The 20,963-nt window shown below is 38.3% G+C and overlaps 1 protein-coding gene across 3 annotated transcripts in view; it reads right to left on the minus strand.

Annotated features, from left to right (window-relative positions):
• CNTN4 (contactin 4) overlaps positions 1 to 20,963 on the minus strand; it is a 975,314-nt gene that overhangs the window by 314,408 nt on the left and 639,943 nt on the right. For all 3 annotated transcript variants that reach the window (XM_043886604.1, XM_043886603.1, XM_043886605.1), the window contains one exon: positions 20,092 to 20,267. In XM_043886604.1, coding sequence (XP_043742539.1) covers positions 20,092 to 20,267 — 176 coding nt within the window. The remainder of the gene's footprint in view (positions 1 to 20,091; positions 20,268 to 20,963) is intronic.

Consider the following 20,963-nt stretch of genomic DNA (forward strand, 5'->3'; position numbering starts at 1 on the left):
TTTACTTTTTTTCCTCTACATTCCTTAGGATTATATAAGAATAATGTATCCTGCCTGAGGACAGTCTTTGGATTAAACCCTCTGGCTAATTCTGTTATCTTAAAACATAAATTACGGGAGTAGGTCTGGTCTTTACAAGGATGTATCCTGCCTGAGGACAATCTTTGGATTAAACCTTCTGGCCAACTCTGTTATCTTAAAATGTAAATTATGGGAGTGGGTCTGGTGAGGTCTTTGCAGCCTCCAGACATTCTTTGGATTCATTGGAGAGTATATAACTCCATTGCTAATACTAGCAAAGGGGGTACTCTTTTGCCCCCTTCTGATGCCTATGTCAGAAGCTTTCTCTATCTCCTTTATACTTTAATAAAACTTTATTACACACACACAAAAAAAAACCAAAAAACAAAAAACCAAGCACATGACCACTGTTGATCAGACGTGGTCAAAACGTCCTTCTGATCAAAAAGTTATGTGCATAGCAGCCACATGATAACAGAGTAAACAGTCTTTGGGAGCTCTCCTTTCTTTCTCCTCCTGCAGAGCAATATCTCTTCTCAAAGGAAAGCACATTTATTTTTGTCTCTGAATTTATTTGCATGTTGAGCTGTACAAGTTAAGCTTTCAAGGTTGCCACTCCTAGAAGCATCTCTCTGGAATCCTTGCTTCCATGTAGAATGACTTACTGGGCTGCTTATCCAACAAAAATGTACTAAAGAAAGCAAGGCATCAGTAAAGCTTCTGGTGGGAGTGATGAGCAACAGACAGATTGATAGATATAGACTCTTACTAGGGGACACATAAAAGAAATCAACAAAGGACTGAAAAGACAGCACTGAGGAAGACCACTTTAGCCAGTGTGGCAGAGGCAGTTAATATTAGAATTCTGCACCAAACCCCCCCAAATCCTTATTGTATCTTTCGACTTTGACTTGGAAGAAGTGGTGATAAGACATGATTTTCTGCGAATAGAGGGTGAGGAGAGGGAGACAGGGAGTAGGATTCATTTGGAAAAGCTACAGACAGGAGATAAAATTCTGGGAGGCTCTTACTTTCCCATTGTCCAAATTCCTAAATTCATGAAATGTTTTCTCTTTCTACAACTGGTGGTTTGTCCTTTCTGACACCCAACAATGTCAGTTTCTCTGTGTATGGGTACAGTGTTGTTAAGAAATAGGCACTAAATGCTTGTTTTGATCAGTTTTCAAACACTACTTTCAGGCCATCTCTCCATTCTCTTTCCATTGCTGCTTATTCTGTCTGATGTTCCTTAGAAATCAAGACCTTCGGCCTTCCTAACACCCCACCGTGGTTAGTTGCCCAATGTTTGTCTTCCCTGTCGGATGTAAGCTTCATATTTGTCAAGTTCACTGATGTGTTCCGCCTCATCTAATATAGCACTTACTACTTAGTTGGTATTCATTAAATATTTAAGGGAAGGAAGAAAAACAAACACACAAAGGAAATCTCCACACTGAGTATTGATAACTCAGTTTTTCACAACACATGTGCTTGGAGGATGTGGTAGTATTTCCCAAAGGTACTTAATTTTTGAAATATGCAGGAGGATTAACAATTTCCTACCAGTGTAGATAATTACTTAGTAGAAATGTCAGATTGTGATTACTAAGGTTGAATTACACTAAAATTGATCAATGGTTGGTTCAAGGGCCATGAAGCTTAATATCTGAGACCAACTGCTAACTGTTGTCGAAACCTTGGAAAATCTACCAAGTTTAATGCTGAGTAAAATGTAAAATCATGAATTCAGTCTGATTTTGAGAGTGTACAATAACCAGTGAGAGACCCAGACAAAACCACACTAGGACCAGAGCACTTACAAAGTACTGGAGCACTAGTAGACAAAGGAGATAAGGACTTCCCTGGTGGTCCAGTGGTTAAGAATTCGTCTTGCAATGCAGGGGACCTGGGTTCGATTACTGGTCTGGGAACTAAAATCCCACATGCCAAGGGGCAACTAAGCCCACACACTACAACTACTAAGCCTATGCACTCTGGAGCTCATAAGCCACAACTAGAGAGCCTGTGAACCACAAAAGATCTCACACGCCACAGCTAAGACTCAATGCAGCCAAATAAATAAATATTTTCAAATGCATGAAAAGTTTTTTAAAAAGAAAGCATAGCATTTGCGTGTTTACGTACATTTTGAAGATGAACAGGTGAAGGCATGTTGATAAACATATAAAGTACAGTTTCCTGGCATATTTAATTCTCACAACTCTAAACATTATCATTATGCACCTTCTATAGATGAGGACACTGGGGTTGAGAAAGTGTGGAAACTTTTCAAGGTCACACAGCCTGTTGGTGGTAAATACAGAGAATATTACAAAAGCCATGAGGGGACTGAAAGGTCTAAGAAAATTTATGAGAAATTACAAGTACTCTAGTGGAGATAGGAGAACTGACATTTCAAAATAAACCCTGGGTCAAGAGTCTTCTTTGTTCTGAGAAAAACCACGAAGGGCCATTTAACATATGCAAATACACACCAATTACCTCTTTACAGTTTTTGGAAGAGTTAGAAGTGGAGATGTGCTGGCCAATGTTAAATGGTCTGGTTGCTTATTTAATAGTTATCCTAGGACTTTAATGCCTTAGAGAAGATTATTTCTCTATGGATTTGGAGCGTGCCTGGCCTGTAAAACACTGATTGCTCTTAAGAAATTGTAGGCATTCTTGTTTGAGAGGTTGTTTGAGGAAAACAGAATTGAGACTCTGAGGAGTAAGAAAAAAATGAGTTCTTCCTTAAATTTAAAGAACCAAAAATAAAGAAAGAAAGAAAGAAAGAACCAGTAAATTAGGTTGTCAAGGCTCCAATGTGATGTTATTTAAGATTAGATATCCTAGAATTTATATATATTAAATTTTACATGACATTCCCAAAGGCAATATGTTTTGCTTATAGGGAAAGCAGGATGGAGTCTATAGTTAATGTAATATATGCATCATATTTCTTTGATCTCATGACAAAAAAGAATCATCTTTTCATTAAAAATTTTCAGACAAATGAATATCTACATGCAGAAGAATTATTTGAAAAAATTTTAAAAGAATGAAGTTGGACCCCAACTTCAAGATATCCAAAACTTAAAATAGATCATATAGATGATTCAAGCTCTTGTAGGGCAGAAACCAACAAAATACTGTAAAGCAATTATCCTAAAATTGAAAACAAAAATTAAAAAAAAACAAAAAACCAAAATGGGTCATAGTCCTAAACTTAAGAGCTAAAACTATAAAATTCTTATTAGAAAACATAAGATTAATTTTTTGTGACTCTGGATTCTTAGATATGATCCCAAGAGCATGACACCAAGAACAAAACAAAAATAGATAAACTGACCTCATCAAAGTGAAAACTTTGGTGGTTCATATGACATCATCAAGAAAGTGAAAGACAGCAAATCATATATCTGATAAGGAATTTGTATCCAGAATTAAGTAATATTATAATACAACAATGGAATACCAAACAATCCAATTAAAAATGAGCATAAGATTCAAAACTGTGTGGATCACAGCAAACTGTGGAAAATTCTTAAAGAGATGGGAATACTAGACCACCTTACCTGCCTCCTGAGAAATCTGTATGCAGGTCAAGAAGCAACAGTTAGAACCGACATGGAAAAACAGACTGGTTCCAAATTGGGAAAGGAGTCATCAAGGCTGTATATTGTCACCCTGCTAATTTAACTTATATGCAGAGTACATCATGAGAAATGCTGGGCTGGATGATGCACAAGCTAGAATCAAGATTGCTGGGAGAAATATCAATAACCTCAGATATGCAGATGATACCACCGTTATGGCAGAAAGTGAAGAAGAACTAAAGAGCCTCTTGATGAAGGTGAAAGAGGAAAGTGAAAAAGCTGGCTTGAAACTCGACATTCAAAAAACTAAGATCATGGCATCTGGTCCCATCACTTCATGGCAAATAGATGGGCAAACAATGGAAACAGTGGCTGACTTTATTTTCTTGAGCTCCAAAATCACTGCAGATGGTGACTGCAGCCATGAAATTAAAAGACACTTGGTCCTTGGAAGAAAAGCTATGACAAACCTAGACAACATATTTAAAAGCAAAGACATTACTTTGCTGACAAAGGTCCATCTAGTCAAGGCTATGGTTTTTCCAGTAGTCATGTATGGACATGAGAGCTGGACCATAAAGAAAGCTGAGTGCCAGAGAAGTGATGCTTTTGAACTGTGGTGTTGGAGAAGATTCTTGAGTCCCTTGGACTGCAAGGAGATCCAACCAGTCCATCCTAAAGGAGATCAGTCCTGAATATTCATCAGAAGGACTGATGCTGAAGCTGAAGCTCCAATACTTTGGCCACCTGATGTGAAGAACTGACTCACTGGAAAGACCCTGATGCTGGGAAAGACTGAAGGCAGGAGGAGAAGGGGATGACAAAGATTGAGATGGTTGGATGGCATCACCGACTCGATGGACATGGGTTTGAACAAGCTCTGGGAGTTGGTGATGGACAGGGAAGCCTGGCATGCTGCAGTCCACGGGGTTGCAAAGAGTAGGACACAACTGAATGACTGAACTGAACTGAAATATAGATCTCCAAAAACCGGGCTTCCCTGGTGGATCAGCAGTAAATAATTCACCTGCAGTGCAGGAGCCACAGGAGACTCGGGTTTGATCCCTGGATCTGGAAGATGCCCTTGAGGAAAGCATGGCAACCCACTCCACTCCAGTATTCTTGCCTGGAGAATCCCACAGACAGAGGAGCCTGGCAAGCTACAGTCCATAGGTGTCCATTGCAAAGTGTCAGACATGACTGAAGTGACTTAGCAGGCAAGCACATCTCCAAAAGCAACGTTATAATGCATAATAAGTTGTTCAACATTAACAGCCATCAGGGAAATGAAAATTAAAACCATAGCAAGATACTAATTCACACTCATTATGACAGCTACAATAAAAAAAGACAATTAGAAGTGTTGATAAGGATGTGCAGAGATTAGAACCCTCATAGACTCTTAGTAAATTATAAAATGATTGAGACAATTTACAAAACAGTTTGGCAGTTGCTCAAATGTTAACATAGCATTACCATTTGACCTAACAATTCCACTCCTAGGAATATACTCAAAAGAAATAAAAACATGTGTCCATCTTGAAAAACCTGAAAATGAATATTTATATTACATGACTCAGAACAGCCAAAAAGTGAAAACCCAAATGTCCAACAACTGATGAATGCACAAACAAAATGATATTATTTCCATACAGTGGCCTATTACTTGTCCATAAAAAGAAATGAAGTACATGCTACAAGGTAGATGAACCTTGCTAACATCACGCTAAATGAAAAAAAAATCACAAAGGCCACATAATACATAATTCCACTTACATGAAATGTCCAGAATGGGAACATTCATAGAAACAGAAAGTAAATCAGTGGTTGTCAGGGGTGGGTGGAATGAGAAATGACTATTAATGAGAATAGGGATTCTTTTTAAGATAATGAAATGGCTTTGAAACTAGATCGTGGTGATGGTTATATAAACTTTGTGAATATGCTAAAAATTAAGTAAATCATATATCTTAAATTGTTGAATTATATGGTAAGTGACATAAGTTAATAAAACTGTTATTAAAGAAAAGTGGTAATAAAAGTCAAAGGCAACACTTCAATGAATTTTTTTTAGAAGCAAACAATAAAAAAGTACTCAATTCAGGGAAACAGACTGTTTTAGAACAAAACAGTACCTCATAGGCTGGCAAAGGCCAAAGCATTTCTGTTTCTCTTAAGTTCTTACACTGGCTGATTCATATATTCATTCAGTTTAATTTATTTCACAAGGACTTATTCAGTACCTATTTATTCATAAATGCCTAGTCTCTTGGTGATAACATTTGAATACAGTAGGAGAAAGTAACTGTTGAATTAAAAGTAAGAAAATCCATTTGTTGACTCTCTCATAGTAACTCGCCCTCATAAATTTGGCTACTTAAAAGATAGTCTATAAGATATAATTAAACTAAATTTTATGAAGTCAAGCTAATAGATTGCTCATATTATAACACTGAATTTGGGGTGGGGAATAAGGAAATGCTATGGAAAACAAACAAAAAATGTGAAATGCTAATGATATAGAACAATGCAAATATTTGGCGGCAGATTAACGCTGTACTTATAATTAGTGTACATCCTAAATACATATATCAGGAATAAATTAAAGACCTGGTTAGCACAGAATTTAATCTCTGGTAAAATATCTAACAGAATAATTTAATTCTTGGAAAAACACAGACATGCATACGTGGAGACACACACACATACACCTTTCATCATGTCTTTGAATTTGTGATTTAACCTCTGAACTCTAAGGCATTTGTTCTCTACAGGGGTCACATAGTATAGCTGTAAAGTAAAAACTAGCCAGGATGGTGCATAAAACACACGTCAGCTAGTAGCCAAGGGGCTTGTTCCGATTTAGAGCCTACTCAGTGAAAGGTGCTGAGCGGGAAGACAGTGGCATCAGCCCTTGACCGCACAGGGGCTTCTGCAGTTAGAAATGTCATAACGCGAATCATAACAATACGTGAGGGACCACAGTGGAACTGTTACAGACATAGGTCGGTCACATACTTTCAACGTGCTAACAGCCAGTTTCGAGGACTTTAGCATGCCCGAGAAAGGTCAAATTCAGGGAAAATGACCTAGAAAAAAGAAGTCCAGAGAGAGGGTCTAGGGGCCAGAAAAACTACTCAGACTCTTCAAATCCTTACTCTATGGAGAATGAGCCATTCCTGCCTATTTTAGAAAAGGCCTATATAAGGCTATTCCTGGAGAGAGGCAGAAATACGCTGGTGAAAAGAAAAGGCTGCTCTGAGCTTCTGCAGCTACATTTTTTCAGTATTTCATCAATTCATACTACAAACAGATTAAAATCCCCTTTTACACTCCCCAGAAGAAAACACAAAGCGTGACACAAAACTGGCCCCGATTATCCCACGTTTAATCAAGGTTATCCCTCTCAATACCTTGCTTCCTAACACAGCTGAGTTACAAAAGCACCTGACTTCAGTGTCACTCCTACATGGTTTTAATTTTTCCTTGAAAAATGTGGTCAGGAAAGAAAAGGTAAAGATCTGGGCATACCCTGGTCACTATAATTTCCTAGTGTGGCCATAATCAAGTTACCACAAATTGGGTGGCTTACAATAACAGAAACTTATTCTCTTGCATTCTGAAGGCTTTTAGCCTGAAACCAAGGTGTGAGCTTCCATGATAGCTCAGCTGGTAAAAGAATCCTCCTGCAATGCAGGAGACCCTGGTTTGATTCCTGGGTTAGGAAGATCTCCTGGCGAAGGGAATAGGCTACCCACTCCAGTATTCTTGGGCTTCCTGGATGGCTCAGACTATAAAGAATCTGCCTAACAATGTGGGAGACTTGGGTTCGCTCCCTGGGTTGGGAAGATCCCCTGGAAGAGGGCATGGCAACTCACTCTAGTATTCTTGCCTGGAGAATCCTCATGGACAGAGGAGCCTGGTGGGCTACAGTCCATAGGGTCGCAAAAAGGTGGACACGACTGAGCAACTAAGCATAGGAAGGTATGGTCAGGCTGTGCTCACTGTGAAGGTTCTAGACGAGAATGGTCCCTGGGCCCTTCCAGCCTCTGATAGCTGTTGGCAATCCTGTGTGTCCCCAGGCAGCTTCTCTCTAGTTTCTGCCTGCATGATCACAGCGCCTTCTCCTCTGTGTCTTCTCTTTTGTCTCTCAAAAGGAACTTGCCATGGAATTTAAGGTTCAAACGCTTAATGCTGGATGATCTCTAGGTCCTTAATTTAAGTATATCTGAAAAGACCCACTTTCCAATTTGTTCTACAACTGCATTCTCATTTTCACTCAGCATTTGTTGCCCCTTGCTATAATGCAGTTTTCCAAAGTGTTTTCCATTTTAGTCAACAGTCTTCACGTTGAAAGTTCTAGATGAATTATCTTTTGGTAAATTACCATTTTAAATCAATTGGATTTTGAATTTGAATCTTAATCTGTCACATACAAACTCTTGAAAAAGGATGGGATATTATTCTCTATGTTGACACCTCCTCCCATTCAATTCTGTTTCTACTTTCAACTATCTGGCAACACCTAATTGATGATTGACCAAACATTCTTAGAATGCTTCTGAATTAAAAAAAAAAAAAAAAAGAACTCTGTATTCATTGATTTACTCATGTACTACTCTTTGTCACCCAAACAGACACCAAATTGGACTAAGTTATTATATATATATAATAAACCAACTTGGTTAACTAGTATCACTATGTTACTGAAGGGCTTCCCTGATAGCTCAGGGAAGAATCTGCCTGCAATGCAGGAGACCCTGGTTCTATTCCTGGGTCAGGAAGCTCCCCTGGAGAAGGGAAAGGCTACCTACCCCAGTATTCTGGCCTGGAGAATTCCATGGACTGTATAGTCCTGCTGCTGCTAAGTCACGTCAGTAGTGTCCAACTCTGTGTGACCCCATATACGGCAGCCCACCAGGCTCCCCTCCCTGAGATTCTCCAGGCAAGAATACTGGAGTGGGCTGCCATTTCCTTCTCCAGTGCATGAAAGTGAAAAGTGAAAGTGAAGTCGCTCAGTCGTGTCAGACTCTTCGCGACCCCATGGAGCCTACCAGGCTCCTCCGTCCATGGGATTTTCCAGGCAAGAGTACTGGAATGGGGTGCCATTGCCTTCTCCGCTGTATAGTCTATGGGGTCTCAAAGAGTCGGACACGACTGAGTGACTTTCACTTTCACTTGACTTGCATATATTACTGAGTATCATGGAAGAGAGAAGAAAGCAAATGAGAGTAATACTTTGAATTTCAATTATTTTTTATATCAAAATTCATAACTGCCTACATCACTAAGAATCAATAGCACACCCATGTACTGACTAGTTATAAAGTTTATCTTATGAAATTTTCAATAGACACCCACTGTCACCAGTAATGTATTTTTAGTATTATAGTAAGTGGCAATCAATCTTAAAGGAAACCAACTCCGAATATTCATTGGAAGGACTGATGCTGACATTCCAATACTTTGGTCACCTAATCTGAAGAGCTGAACCATTGGTAAAGACCTTGACGCTGGGAAGGAGACAAGTCTCCTCCTGTCTGAGGGCAGGAGGAGAAGGGTGTGACAGAGGATGAGATGATTGGATGGCATCACCGACTTAATGGACTTGAGTTTGAACAAATTCTGGGAGTTGGTGAAGGACAGGGAAGCCTGGTGTGCCTCAACCCATGGGGTCACAGAGAGTTGGACATGACTCAGTGGCTGAACAATAAAGTGGCAGAAAGTACCTACTAAAAGCAATATTTCAGAAACTCAGCAAATTTTGGGTTGAATTCTTCTAATTACTCAAATAGGAAAATGTTATTGTTTTTTTATGGAGAATCAAAGCCCTTCATTGATATATGTTAGCAGCTTTGCCATCCAAATATTTCTTAGTTAAGTTTTAATTGACCTAAATATTTACAAATTATTTATCCAAACAGTCATCCACCAACATTTTATTGCTCAGAACAAAAGTTTGCCTATTTAAGCAGCCTTTCTAATTAAAAATCAGTCAAGTCAGTCCTGGGTTTGGCCATCTATCAAAACCCCAGTTATTGTTCTGATTGCATATTTCATTCTTTGGCTATGAAAGATAAACTAATTATTGGATATTAAAAGCAATGAACATTTGAAATTTACTGTGAATACACAATGATCAAGGCTCAAAAACCATGTTGCAAAAAGCCCCAGCCAAGTACAATACAACACTCTAAATTTAATACATTAATCTTTATTAGCATCATTACCACAATTGTCAGATGGTACTCAAGTTAAGGAAAACTCAGACAAGTCTCGCTATAGAACCCACAAGAACAATCTTTTTCAGTGATGCTTTCTGATCATCTGCTTCTCATCAATGAGATCTTTTCACCATAAAAAGCATTGACTGCCACATAACTGATAAATTAACTGAAATTAATCTCAGAATGGATTGCCTTATTGATGTATCTTATACATATATAGAGAGAGGTCATAAAAGTCGAACATGGGGTATCTTTTGCACCTAAGACTCTCTTTCATATATTATCTTCATCCTTCCTTTTTTCTTTCCTTCCCTCTTTTCTTTCCTTCCCCATAATACAAGCTCAGGAGGTAGATAGGCAGGGTTTGAATAGTGTACCAACCTAGTGTCTTTTCCCACTTCATGCAAGTTACCAACTGAGTTCAGTGTATCCATCGCTTCCTTCAAAAGAACACCACCTTGCCATGGCCAAGACAGAAGGCAGGGGACTTACTTTTGCTGGTGATTTAACTTTACCATCAGCAATTTGGAGGTACTTATGTATGAATTATAGTCATCCCCAGCAGGTGACGATGAGTAGCATAAGTCTTTTGTTCTGAAGAGCTGAACTGCTGTAAAATAGCTGAACCTCTTCCAGGAACAAGGCCCCAAACAATGTTTATGAAGCAATCAGTCTGACAGGCTAAAATCTGGAGTTATTGGATTAGTCTCTTGGAAGCTCTTCATAATAATCTACATTTAAAGTACATCTCTTTCTCATGTGGGGGAGGAATAATATGGGAGTAAAAGAAAAAAAACATAATAATATGTCATTTACTGCTTGGGGATATAAAGTTTGCCAACCCACACTTATTTATCATAAAACATCAATATTGAGAATGTTTTACAACCTAGCAATAAATTGGAAATTTGCACATTAACTTTTAGAGAAGAAATATTGTTATTAATTATTCTCATTATGGAACCTGAAACCAATTATATTAAAATTAGAGTCACAATTATATGCATAATTGTGGTATACACATGGTTTTAGATATTAATGGTAAATCAACATTATGACAACATCAAGGAAGCCTATAATTAAAAAACTAAAAACAAACAAAATAATGAAGTCTATGAAAGGTTGTAAACACATTTAGAAATCAAGTTTGTGTCTACAAAAGAAACATTTTACTAACCACTCACATCTATAATTTAAACATCAATTCCATGAAAAAGAGTAGTTTTAGCTGTCATGGGGGAACTACGCCTGTCATCTGCCCAAAAGTAAGGTGGCCAGATTCCAGTGCTGGGTCCTCTCCCGTCCACTGCACCCTTGGTTAAAGTTACCTCATTTCACTAATCTGCAGATTCTTAATCTATGAGACAAAAATAATGCCTATACTTCTTCGGGTTATGTTGAAAACTAAATGGATGCTTCTAAAGTGCTAAGCATAATCTCTGACCTGGAGTAATCAAATCATAATAAAAAATAACAACAGCTAACATTTATTACTGTGTGCTAGACAATAACCTAGGAGTATTTTGTTGTTATTCAGTTGCCCAGTCATGTCTGACTCTTTGCAACCCCATGAACTGCAGGGCGCCAGGCGTTCCTGTCTCTCACCATCTCCTGAAATTTGCCCAAGTTCATGTCTATTGCATCCAGCCATCTCATCCTCTGACGCTCTCTTCTCTTTCTGCCCTCAATCTTTACCAGCATCAGGGACTTCTCCAATGAGTTGGCTGTGTGCATCAGATGACCCAAATGCTGGAGCTTCAGCTTCAGCATCAGTCCTTCCAAAGAGTATTCAGGGTTGATTTCCCTTAAGATTGACTGGTTTGATCTTGCAGTCCAAGGGACTCTCAAGAGTTTTCTCCAGGACCACAGTTTGAAGGCATTAAATCTTTAGTGCTCTGCCTTCTCTGTGGTCTGGCTTTCACAATCTTATATGACCACTGGAAAGACCATAGCCTTGACTATATGGACCTTTGTCAGCAGAGTAATGTCTCTGCTTTTCAACACACTGTGTAGGTTTGTCATAGCTTTCCTGCCAAGAAGCAATCATCTTCTGATTTCATGTCTGCAGTGGTTTTTAGAGCCCAAGAAGAGGAAATCTGTCATTATGTCCACCTTTTCCCCTTCTATCTGCCATGAAGTAATGGGGCTGGATGCCATGATCTTACTCCATTTTATGGATAAAGAAGTTGAGGCAGAGGGAAGGACCCTGTCCCAGGTCACAGGGTTATAGAATAAACAATTTCAAGCCAGGAACTCTGACCTCAGGGCTTGTGTTCTTATCTCATATACCTAACCTCTTAATAAAGGTAAGTTGCTATTCTTATTTTTAAAAGACAGAAAAGAAGTGGAAAATAGGGGAAAGAGAAGAACAGACAGATGAAAAATATAGAGGCAGCTATTTCATCATTTTCTCATGTTAGGAATCATTCTGTGCTTTTACTAGGAATTATTCTTATGCCTTAAAATTTAATCTTCATAACAATCCTAAAAAAGAAGTATGGCCATCCCACAGCTCAGATGAGAAGTCTCCGTTCTAGCAGCAGGATAAAACACACAAAGTGGAAGGGAGCGATGGACAACATTGCACTCTATCTAAACTTAGGCAAAAGAGCATCTCAGTTTCTCAAGCCCACATCCACAATTTTTAAAATAGTGACTTGGATATTTTGTAAGCCTGTAAGTGTGTATTACAACTTACTTAAAAAACCCATATCTATATGGCAGAGAACAAAACTTCCCTGTTGACTGTGCAAGGTGATTCTCAAGCAGATTTGGGCTGGTATGGTGGTGCTAGTGATAAAGAACCCACCTGGCAATGCAGGAGACATAAGAGATGTGGGTTTGATCCCTGGGCTGGGAAGATCCCCTGGAGGTGATCATGGTAACCCACTCCAGTATTCCTGCCTGAAGAATCCCCACGGACGGAGGAGCCTGGTGGGCTACAGTCCATAGGGTCGCAAGGAGTTAGGCATTACTCACACAACTGAACACTTATGCACACTTGGTTGGGAAGTGGGCAGTGAGGATGGTGGAGCTGGAGCACTTCATTCTACACAGATACAGCCTCTGAAAAAATCCCCACCATGAAGCAGTGAAAAATAATGAACTGAAATTCCCTCCACTCCTGGCCTGATCTTGTGATTCAGTTGCCTACCTAAGAATTAAAGAACATTCAACTTGCTTTTCCCCTTGCAGGGTGGAGAGCTGAAAGGAAGTTGCTAAACACTTTACTGAAACTATGCATAATCTTAGGCCAGCTTTTCAGGATACAAATCAACTTTGATGGCATTTTTGATGTGCTCAGTGCATGAACTTTTTTATTAGGCTAAGGCCTCCCAGTCCCAAACACCCTTATCTGGAATTAGGATACCAACTGTCTTCCATATAACCTTAAGGTAGAAATATTTGCATCCACCTCCAAAGCACTACCAAAGGAGCATCAGAAAGTCCTTGAACAGAGTGGTTCAACTCATGTCCCACACATGGCCTGATGACTTTAACATCCAATCCTTATAACTTAATCATTTATTCAACAGGTATTGCAAGTTTACTAAATGCCAGGTGCTGGGTAGACCCTGGTCAGCTAATCAATCAAGTTTGCTAGCCCAAGGTGAAACACAAGGACTAGATGGTAGAAAGGGCATTGGCAGTCTACCATTAGAAATAGGCTAGGTGACAGAGAAGTGGTTGCCCCTGGCTTAATATTGCAGGGGATGGAAAACAAAATGTGCTCCAAATTACAACACTCTATGCTCATGAAAATGTCCACACCTCATCAGTTATGCTGTGCCTGTTTAATCAACGAAAGATTTCTGTCCTAAAGATATTGAACTAAGAAAAGTGGAGGTCCTTAGAGGCATCATCTCCATTAACTAGAATTTTTGCTTATGTGAATTAACTCATTTTTTAAATGCTGAACACAAGAGATTACCAAATTCTGTCTACAAAAGCAGCATGATAATATTTTAAAAATAAACCATAAATGATATCAACCTTATAAGAGTGTCATACAGATAAAATTATAGAAGGTATATTAATGAGATTTGAAGGTAGAACATATTAGATAAAGATGAAAAGTTTTTTTCCTTATAAATCAAAGTGAGTCTAAAGCAAACAGAGGACAAGGTACCCCAGATTAGGAACTGAAGCTGCTGCTCTTTGGCTTTTACTTATTAATTATGTAAATAACAGTAATGTAGTTATTTCAAATCTTTAATTTTTTTTTAAAAAGATACAAGTCAGGAAAACATTAAAGTCCATTTCAGCCATAAAATCATTTGACTAAAACTGAAGAAATAGTCTCACTTGTGTATTACTGTGCAGTAAGTATGGTCAAAAAACAACATTTTTTTCCCCTCAGTGATTATGAAAATGCTTGGGGAGAAAGCAGACATTCAGTAACATTCAAAAGATGTGATTGTTATACTTTACCACATATCACTTAAAAAAAGATATTTTATTCTAAACAATTAAAAACAATTTTTGAAGAGAGTCAATGTCTTTTAATTTTTTTTTAATTTAAAAAGGATAGAAAAGAAAGATCTACAAACTACATTAATAATCAAGGTGACAGACTCTAGAAAATGACTACAAGAAAAAGGGTGCAAGTTCACAAAAAATATGTATCATCCTCCAAATAACTTTATACATATATTTTCTTTGTGGTATCATTGAATAGGTAATTAATAAAGGAATTCCTTTATTCCTATATATAAATCATTCCAGACTCTGGAGATACAGAGGGGACAAGATAGTCTTAGCTCTCTCAGAACTTAGATTATATTAAGGAAGTCAAACAGAGAGAAAAAAGAAATATACAAAATTGTTCCAGGTCATAGTAAGTCCTAATGACTGAAAAAGATACTGTTATGTAGAAAAGTAGAGGGCTACAAGAAGACAGACAGAGGACAGGAGAAGAAATGCTAGGAACTGCTTTTTCAGAGACTGTGTCTAGGTTAGACATGCTTGTGTGCTAAATTGCTTCAGTCTTGTCCGACTCTTTTGAGGCCCCATGGACTATAGCTCGCTAGGCTCCTCTGTTCATGGGATTCTCCAGGCAAGAATACTGGAGTGGGTTGCCATGCCCTCCTCCAGGGGATCTTCCCAACCCAGGGGTCAAATCTGCATTTTCTGCACCAGCAGGCGGGTTCTTTACTATCAGCGTCACCTGGGAGGCCCAGGTTAGACATGGTGATATGGAAAATTACTCTTGGGAGGTCACACCTCATTTGAGAACAGAGAATCATAGGAAGTGAGCATGTGAAGGATCAGGAGAAAAGCAAATAAGGCAAGGAGAGTGAAAGTATCAAGGCCCTGGTGCAAATGATCATTTGTCATCTTCAAGAAATGTAAACAAGACCATGGTAATGAATTTGAGATTTACTCTAAGTGCAGTACAAGGTGTAATGCAGGAAAGTGGAATGATCTCATTTACAAGTTTAAAAGATTACTCTGGCTGTTTTATGATGAATGGTTAGGGAAGAGCTAGAGAAGATGCATAGAGAGCAGGTATAAGCAGATGGGTAGAAACAGTACATCTTGATTTCCTCCAGGCAAAGGTCCTCATCACTCAAAGAACAAGTAGGAGAAACTGGGGTTCAAGTGTAGTATGTTCGGGTAAATTTGTAGCTAACTGAACAAGAGGATGTGAAGGATATTGATTTATAAATTTAATCTCATTTTAGTGGACATTCTTACTGGCAGGCTGCCCTGTCCAGGTCAACATTTTTTATCAATTATTTGAATGGACACATGCTTATCACATTTTCTGCTACACTGAATGAGAAGGATAATCAACATGTCAGATTAAAAAAAAAAGATTTAAAACTATTTCAACTGTGATGGAATGAAGGGTCACTACTCAGAAGGTGAATATAATTGAAGTAAATATAATATTCTGGATTTAGGTAAAAAAATAACATGATTGGGGAGCTCTAGATTAATAGCCATTCATGAAAAATCAATGCTCTGTTTTTACATGAAATAAAGTTGAAATATGAGGTTGGAGCTTTAAAAATAAAAACAAAAACAAGGAGTATCATTGTCAGTCCCATTTGCCAAAGGAGACATTCATTTCCTAGGATACTACTGTTCCCACTGTCCTCTGCAAAGGTCAAGATACATGCATAGAATTAAGTACATTTCTAAAGGATCAGTCAGTCAGTCAGTCAGTTCAGTCACTTAGTCGTGTCCGAGTCTTTGCAACCCCATGAATCGCAGCACGCCAGGCCTCCCTGTCCATCACAAACTCCCGGAGTTTACTCAAACTCATGCCCATTGAGTCGGTGATGCCATCCAGCCATCTCACCCTCTGTTGTCCCCTTCTCCTCCTGCCCCCAATCCCTCCCAGCATCAGGGTCTTTTCCAATGAGTCAACTCTTCACATGAGGTGGCCAAAGTATTGGAGTTTCAGCTTCAGCATCAGTCCTTCCAATGAACACCCAGGACTGATCTGCTTTAGGATGGACTGAGTGAATCTCCTTGCAGTCCAAGGGACTCTCAAGAGTCTTCTCCAACACCACAGTTCAAAAGCATCAATTTTTTGGCACTCAGCTTTCTTCACAGTCCAACCCTCACATCCATACATGACCACTGGAAAAACCATAGCCTTGACCAGACGGACCTTTGTTGGCAAAGTAATGTCTCTGCTTTTTAATATACTGTCTAGGTTGGTCATAACTTTCCTTCCAAGGAGTAAGCGTCTTTTGATTTCATGGCTGCAGTCACCATCTGCAGTGATTTTGGAGCCCCAAAAAATAAAGTCTGACACTGTTTCCACTGTCTCCCCATCTATTCAACATGAGGTGATGGGACCAGATGCCATGATCTTAGTTTTCTGAATGTTGAGCTTTAAGCCAACTTTTTCACTCTCCTCTTTCACTTTCATCAAGAGGCTTTTTAGTTCCTCTTCACTCTCTGCCATAAGGGTGGTGTCATCTGCATATCTGAGGTTATTGATATTTCTCCTGGCAGTCTTAATTCCACCTTGTGCTTCTTCCAGCCCAGCGTTTCTCATGATGTACTCTGCATATAAGTTAAATAATCAGGGTGATAATATACAGCCTTGACATACTCCTTTTCCTATTTGGAACCAGTCTGTTGTTCCATGTCCACTTCTAACTGTTGCTTCCTGACCTGCATACAGATTTCTCAAGAGGCAGGTGGTCTGATATTCCCATCTCCTTCAGAATTTTCCACAGTTTATTGTGATCCACACAGTCAAAGGCTTTGGTGTAGTCAATAAAGCAGAAATAGATGTTTTTCTGGAACTCTCTTGCTTTTTCGATGATCCAGTGGATGTTGGAAATTTGATCTCTGGTTCCTCTGCCTTTTCTAAAACCAGCTTGGACATCTGGAAGTTCTCAGTTCACATATTGCTGAAGCCTGACTTGGAGAATTTTGAGCATTACTTTACTAGCATGTGAGATGAGTGCAACTGTGTGATAGTTTGAGCATTCTTTGGGATTGCCTTTCTTAGGGACTGGAATGAAAACAGACCTTTTCCAGTCCTGTGGCCACTGCTGAGTTTTCCAAATTTGCTGGCATATTGAGTGCAGCACTTTGACAGCATCATCTTTCAGGATTTTAAATAGCTCAACTGGAATTCCATCACATCCACTAGCTTTGTTAGTAGTGATGCTTTTTAAGGCCCACTTGACTTCACATTCCAGGATGTCTGGCTCTAGGTGAGTGATCACACCATTGTAATTATCTGGATAGTGAAGATCTTTTTTGTACAGTTCTTCTGTGTATTCTTGCCACCTCTTCTTAATATCTTCTGCTTCTGTTAGGTCCATACCATTTCTGTCCTTTATTGAGCCCATTTTTGTATGAAATGTTCCCTTGGTATCTCCAATTTTCTTGAAGAGATCTCTAGTCTTTCCCATTCTGTTGTTTTCCTCTACTTCTTTGCACTGATCCCTGAGGAAGGCTTTCTTACCTCTCCTGGCTATTTGGAACTCTGCATTCAAATGGGAATATCTTTCCTTTTCTCCTTTGCTTTTTGCTTCTCTTCTTTTCTCAGGTATTTGTAAGGCCTCCTCAGACAATCGTTTTGCTTTTTTGCATTTCTTTTCCACGGGGATGGTCTTGCTCCCTTTCTCCTGTACAATGTCACGAACCTCACTGATATATAATTGATATATAATTGAGTGTAATTGTGTTGTGAAGAATTGGTTGTGGATTAAGTACCTAGAGAAGAAAATAAATATGGGACAGGGAGTATGACCATATTTTCAGATGTGAAGCCTCACCAAAATCATAGAGTAAGTACCAGAAATGAAGATGAGAGATTTAAATACCTATTTCAATTTCAAGGAAGAGATATTGAACTTGTTTTTGTGTTTTTCCACAACTAGAGCAACTATGGTTCAGGATGCTTTGTAATGAACAGATGAGCTCTCTATCTTCAGAATTTTTCAAACTGAGTGATTATCAACCAAGGATTCTGAGGGTTGTAGGATATTAGGCATGAAGAGTGAGGAAAGCAGGGCTGATGTCAAACTTAGGCCACTCAAATGCAAAATGAGTGGGACAGTTTTACTTTGGCTGAACTGTCCTATTTAAACATGAATGTGTGACTGCATGCTCAGTTGCATCCGACTCTTTATGGCCCTATGGACTGTAGCCCAGCAGGTTCCTCTGTCCATGGAATTTTCCAGGCAAGGATACTGGAATGGGTTGCTATTTCCTCTTCCAGGGGATCTTCTCCATCCAGGGATGGAATCCACGTCTCTTGTGTATCCTGCATTGGCAGGCGGATTCTTTACTACTGTGCTGCCTGGGAAGCCCCTGTTTAAATGACTGTAGCTGAATATGAGATTCTGTCTTTCCAATATTTTTGGTAGTAGAAATGTATGGACTTTTACAAAAGGAGAGTCTTAAGAGTTAGTAAGTTATGTTTTAAATGTCATAAATTAGAAAAATGAAAAGTTGCTCCTGGTATGTTAACCTCTTTTCTGGTGCTATTATTGTTACTGTTTTTTAAAATTTCCCACATCGTGAAATCCAAAAATAAAAGAAATTTAATATGGAGATTTCCCTACTCTTGGAGTTTATGATCATTTTCTAAAAAGAATCCAAGCGAATCCCCTTGTTAAAAATAAATATAGATATTAGATTTGTGTTAAACCAAGAGAAATAAACACTTTGGTTCTATACCACTCAATCAGACATACCCTCCTTTTTTCCTGCTCACTTTAGATTATTTGGAAGACTACCTCAGAAGAAATTCAAAAATAAAATAATCCTGGAGTCCCATATATACCTAATACTTAGAAAACTCATTTCTCAATTAATAAAAATGCCACCAAATGGCAATAATATATTAAACACTGGATATTAGGTATATTTGGTGTTGAGTTTCCTGAGAGGATTTTATTAATGAGACTATTCTACAGTGTTATTGCCAACAGACTTCATAATTAGGAAACCTTTGACATTAATGCACCGCTATATGAGTTGGAATTTTACACAAGGAAACATATAATCATAAGCAAATACATAAATGCTTTAAAATGCAGCTGAACAGCCATCCTCTAAGGCGTCTATTAAAAATGTGTACTGACTGCTCTTGCCCGTGAATTTTACTTTCAACTTGCTATTTCTAAATTCCACTATCTTTCCATATGCTCATAAACTTTTATTAGGCGGTGGTCTTAAGAGACAGCAAATTGTTTTTTAAATGTTCTAAACCAGAAATACAAAAGATAAAGCTTTGATTGTCTCTACTTTTTGTTTATGTAATGGCTTTCAAAATGTCCCTTTTCTTTCAAAGAAAGAAGAACTAGAGAATTACAGGATTAATACACTACCAAGGTTTTCTCTTTTCCAGCTGTGAGCTTTATGGCTAAAGCACTTTGCAGTACCGGCAGTTACTGGCAGTTCCATTGCTTGCTTATACACACTCTCCTTAAAATGTGTGTGTGTATAACCTGTTGTATATGTAAACTTTATGTGTATAAATTTGAGTGTATGTGAAGTTATGTGTATAGAGTATCATATAACCAAGTTATCATATAGTCAAACTATTGCAACCCTTGTAAGTTCAGATGAAAACATCTTCCCATTCAGATTTACCATTTATCCTACAAAAAAGGTGCTGTGCAAATATTTAAAAAGGTAAAGAAGACCAATATAACAAACTAAAATCTCTTTGACTTTTTAAGATAAACTGCTTTAAAGGTTGATTGGTACAATGGCAGAAAAATTCAAAGTCACTTTTGCAATATGATATAATTGCTACTTACAAGCAAACTGAAGCTTTGCTTCTCTGCTAACAATTGTTCCAAACGAGTTTGTTGCTATGCACTGGTACATTCCAGCATCTTGGGTTTTATTGGGGTTATTGATCAACAAGCTGCCTTCAACAACACTGTAGCGGAAATCCATACCAATGTCAACATCTGTTCCGTTTAACTTCCACCTATAGTATAAAAATGCCAGTAGATAAAGCCTTGTAATATTAAACAATATTTCTGAATTGTCTAAAATATATATATATAAAAATCTACAAATAGCATAAAACATCGTCTGTGACTATTTTTTTAACCATGGTAAAAAAAAAAAATTAGAAAAGCTCTACATAGAAATGGTGTCAACCAAATGTTTATGAAATGAGCACATCCTTTCTAGGTAAACTGATATTAAAATTTTAACACCTGTTTTTATGACTGTTTACAGTGCTACAGACACTTCACTCCTTTTTTTCTTTTTGGAAATTTCCTATAGCATCTTGTATAAGCATCTTCAAATAGCACTCCTCAGTAAAAGTTCTTTTTCTGGTTTTCAGTCATTCTTTAAAAGGTCTATAGAGATAACAGAATACCCCACTTTCGGGTAGTTGGCTGAGTATTTGATGAAATTGCAGCAGATTTGCTTTGACTTGGTCCTTAATATGACTGAAATGTCTGACTACAAAGCAGAGGCTTTCTATTGATCTAGAGCTGTCTTAGGAACCAAACTAGCCTTAACCACGGATCACTCTGAAGATCTCCTTAGCTACCGGCACTCAAACATCAATCAACCAGCCCAACGAACTGCAGATCAGGCCATTAGGTAACAGACACAAAGAGGGTTTTGCTGTTTTCCTGTTTGTTTACTCAGATCATCTGAATCTGAG

Source organism: Cervus elaphus, chromosome 24, assembly GCF_910594005.1.
Source record: "Cervus elaphus chromosome 24, mCerEla1.1, whole genome shotgun sequence".
In the NCBI taxonomy this organism is placed as follows: domain Eukaryota; kingdom Metazoa; phylum Chordata; class Mammalia; order Artiodactyla; family Cervidae; genus Cervus; species Cervus elaphus.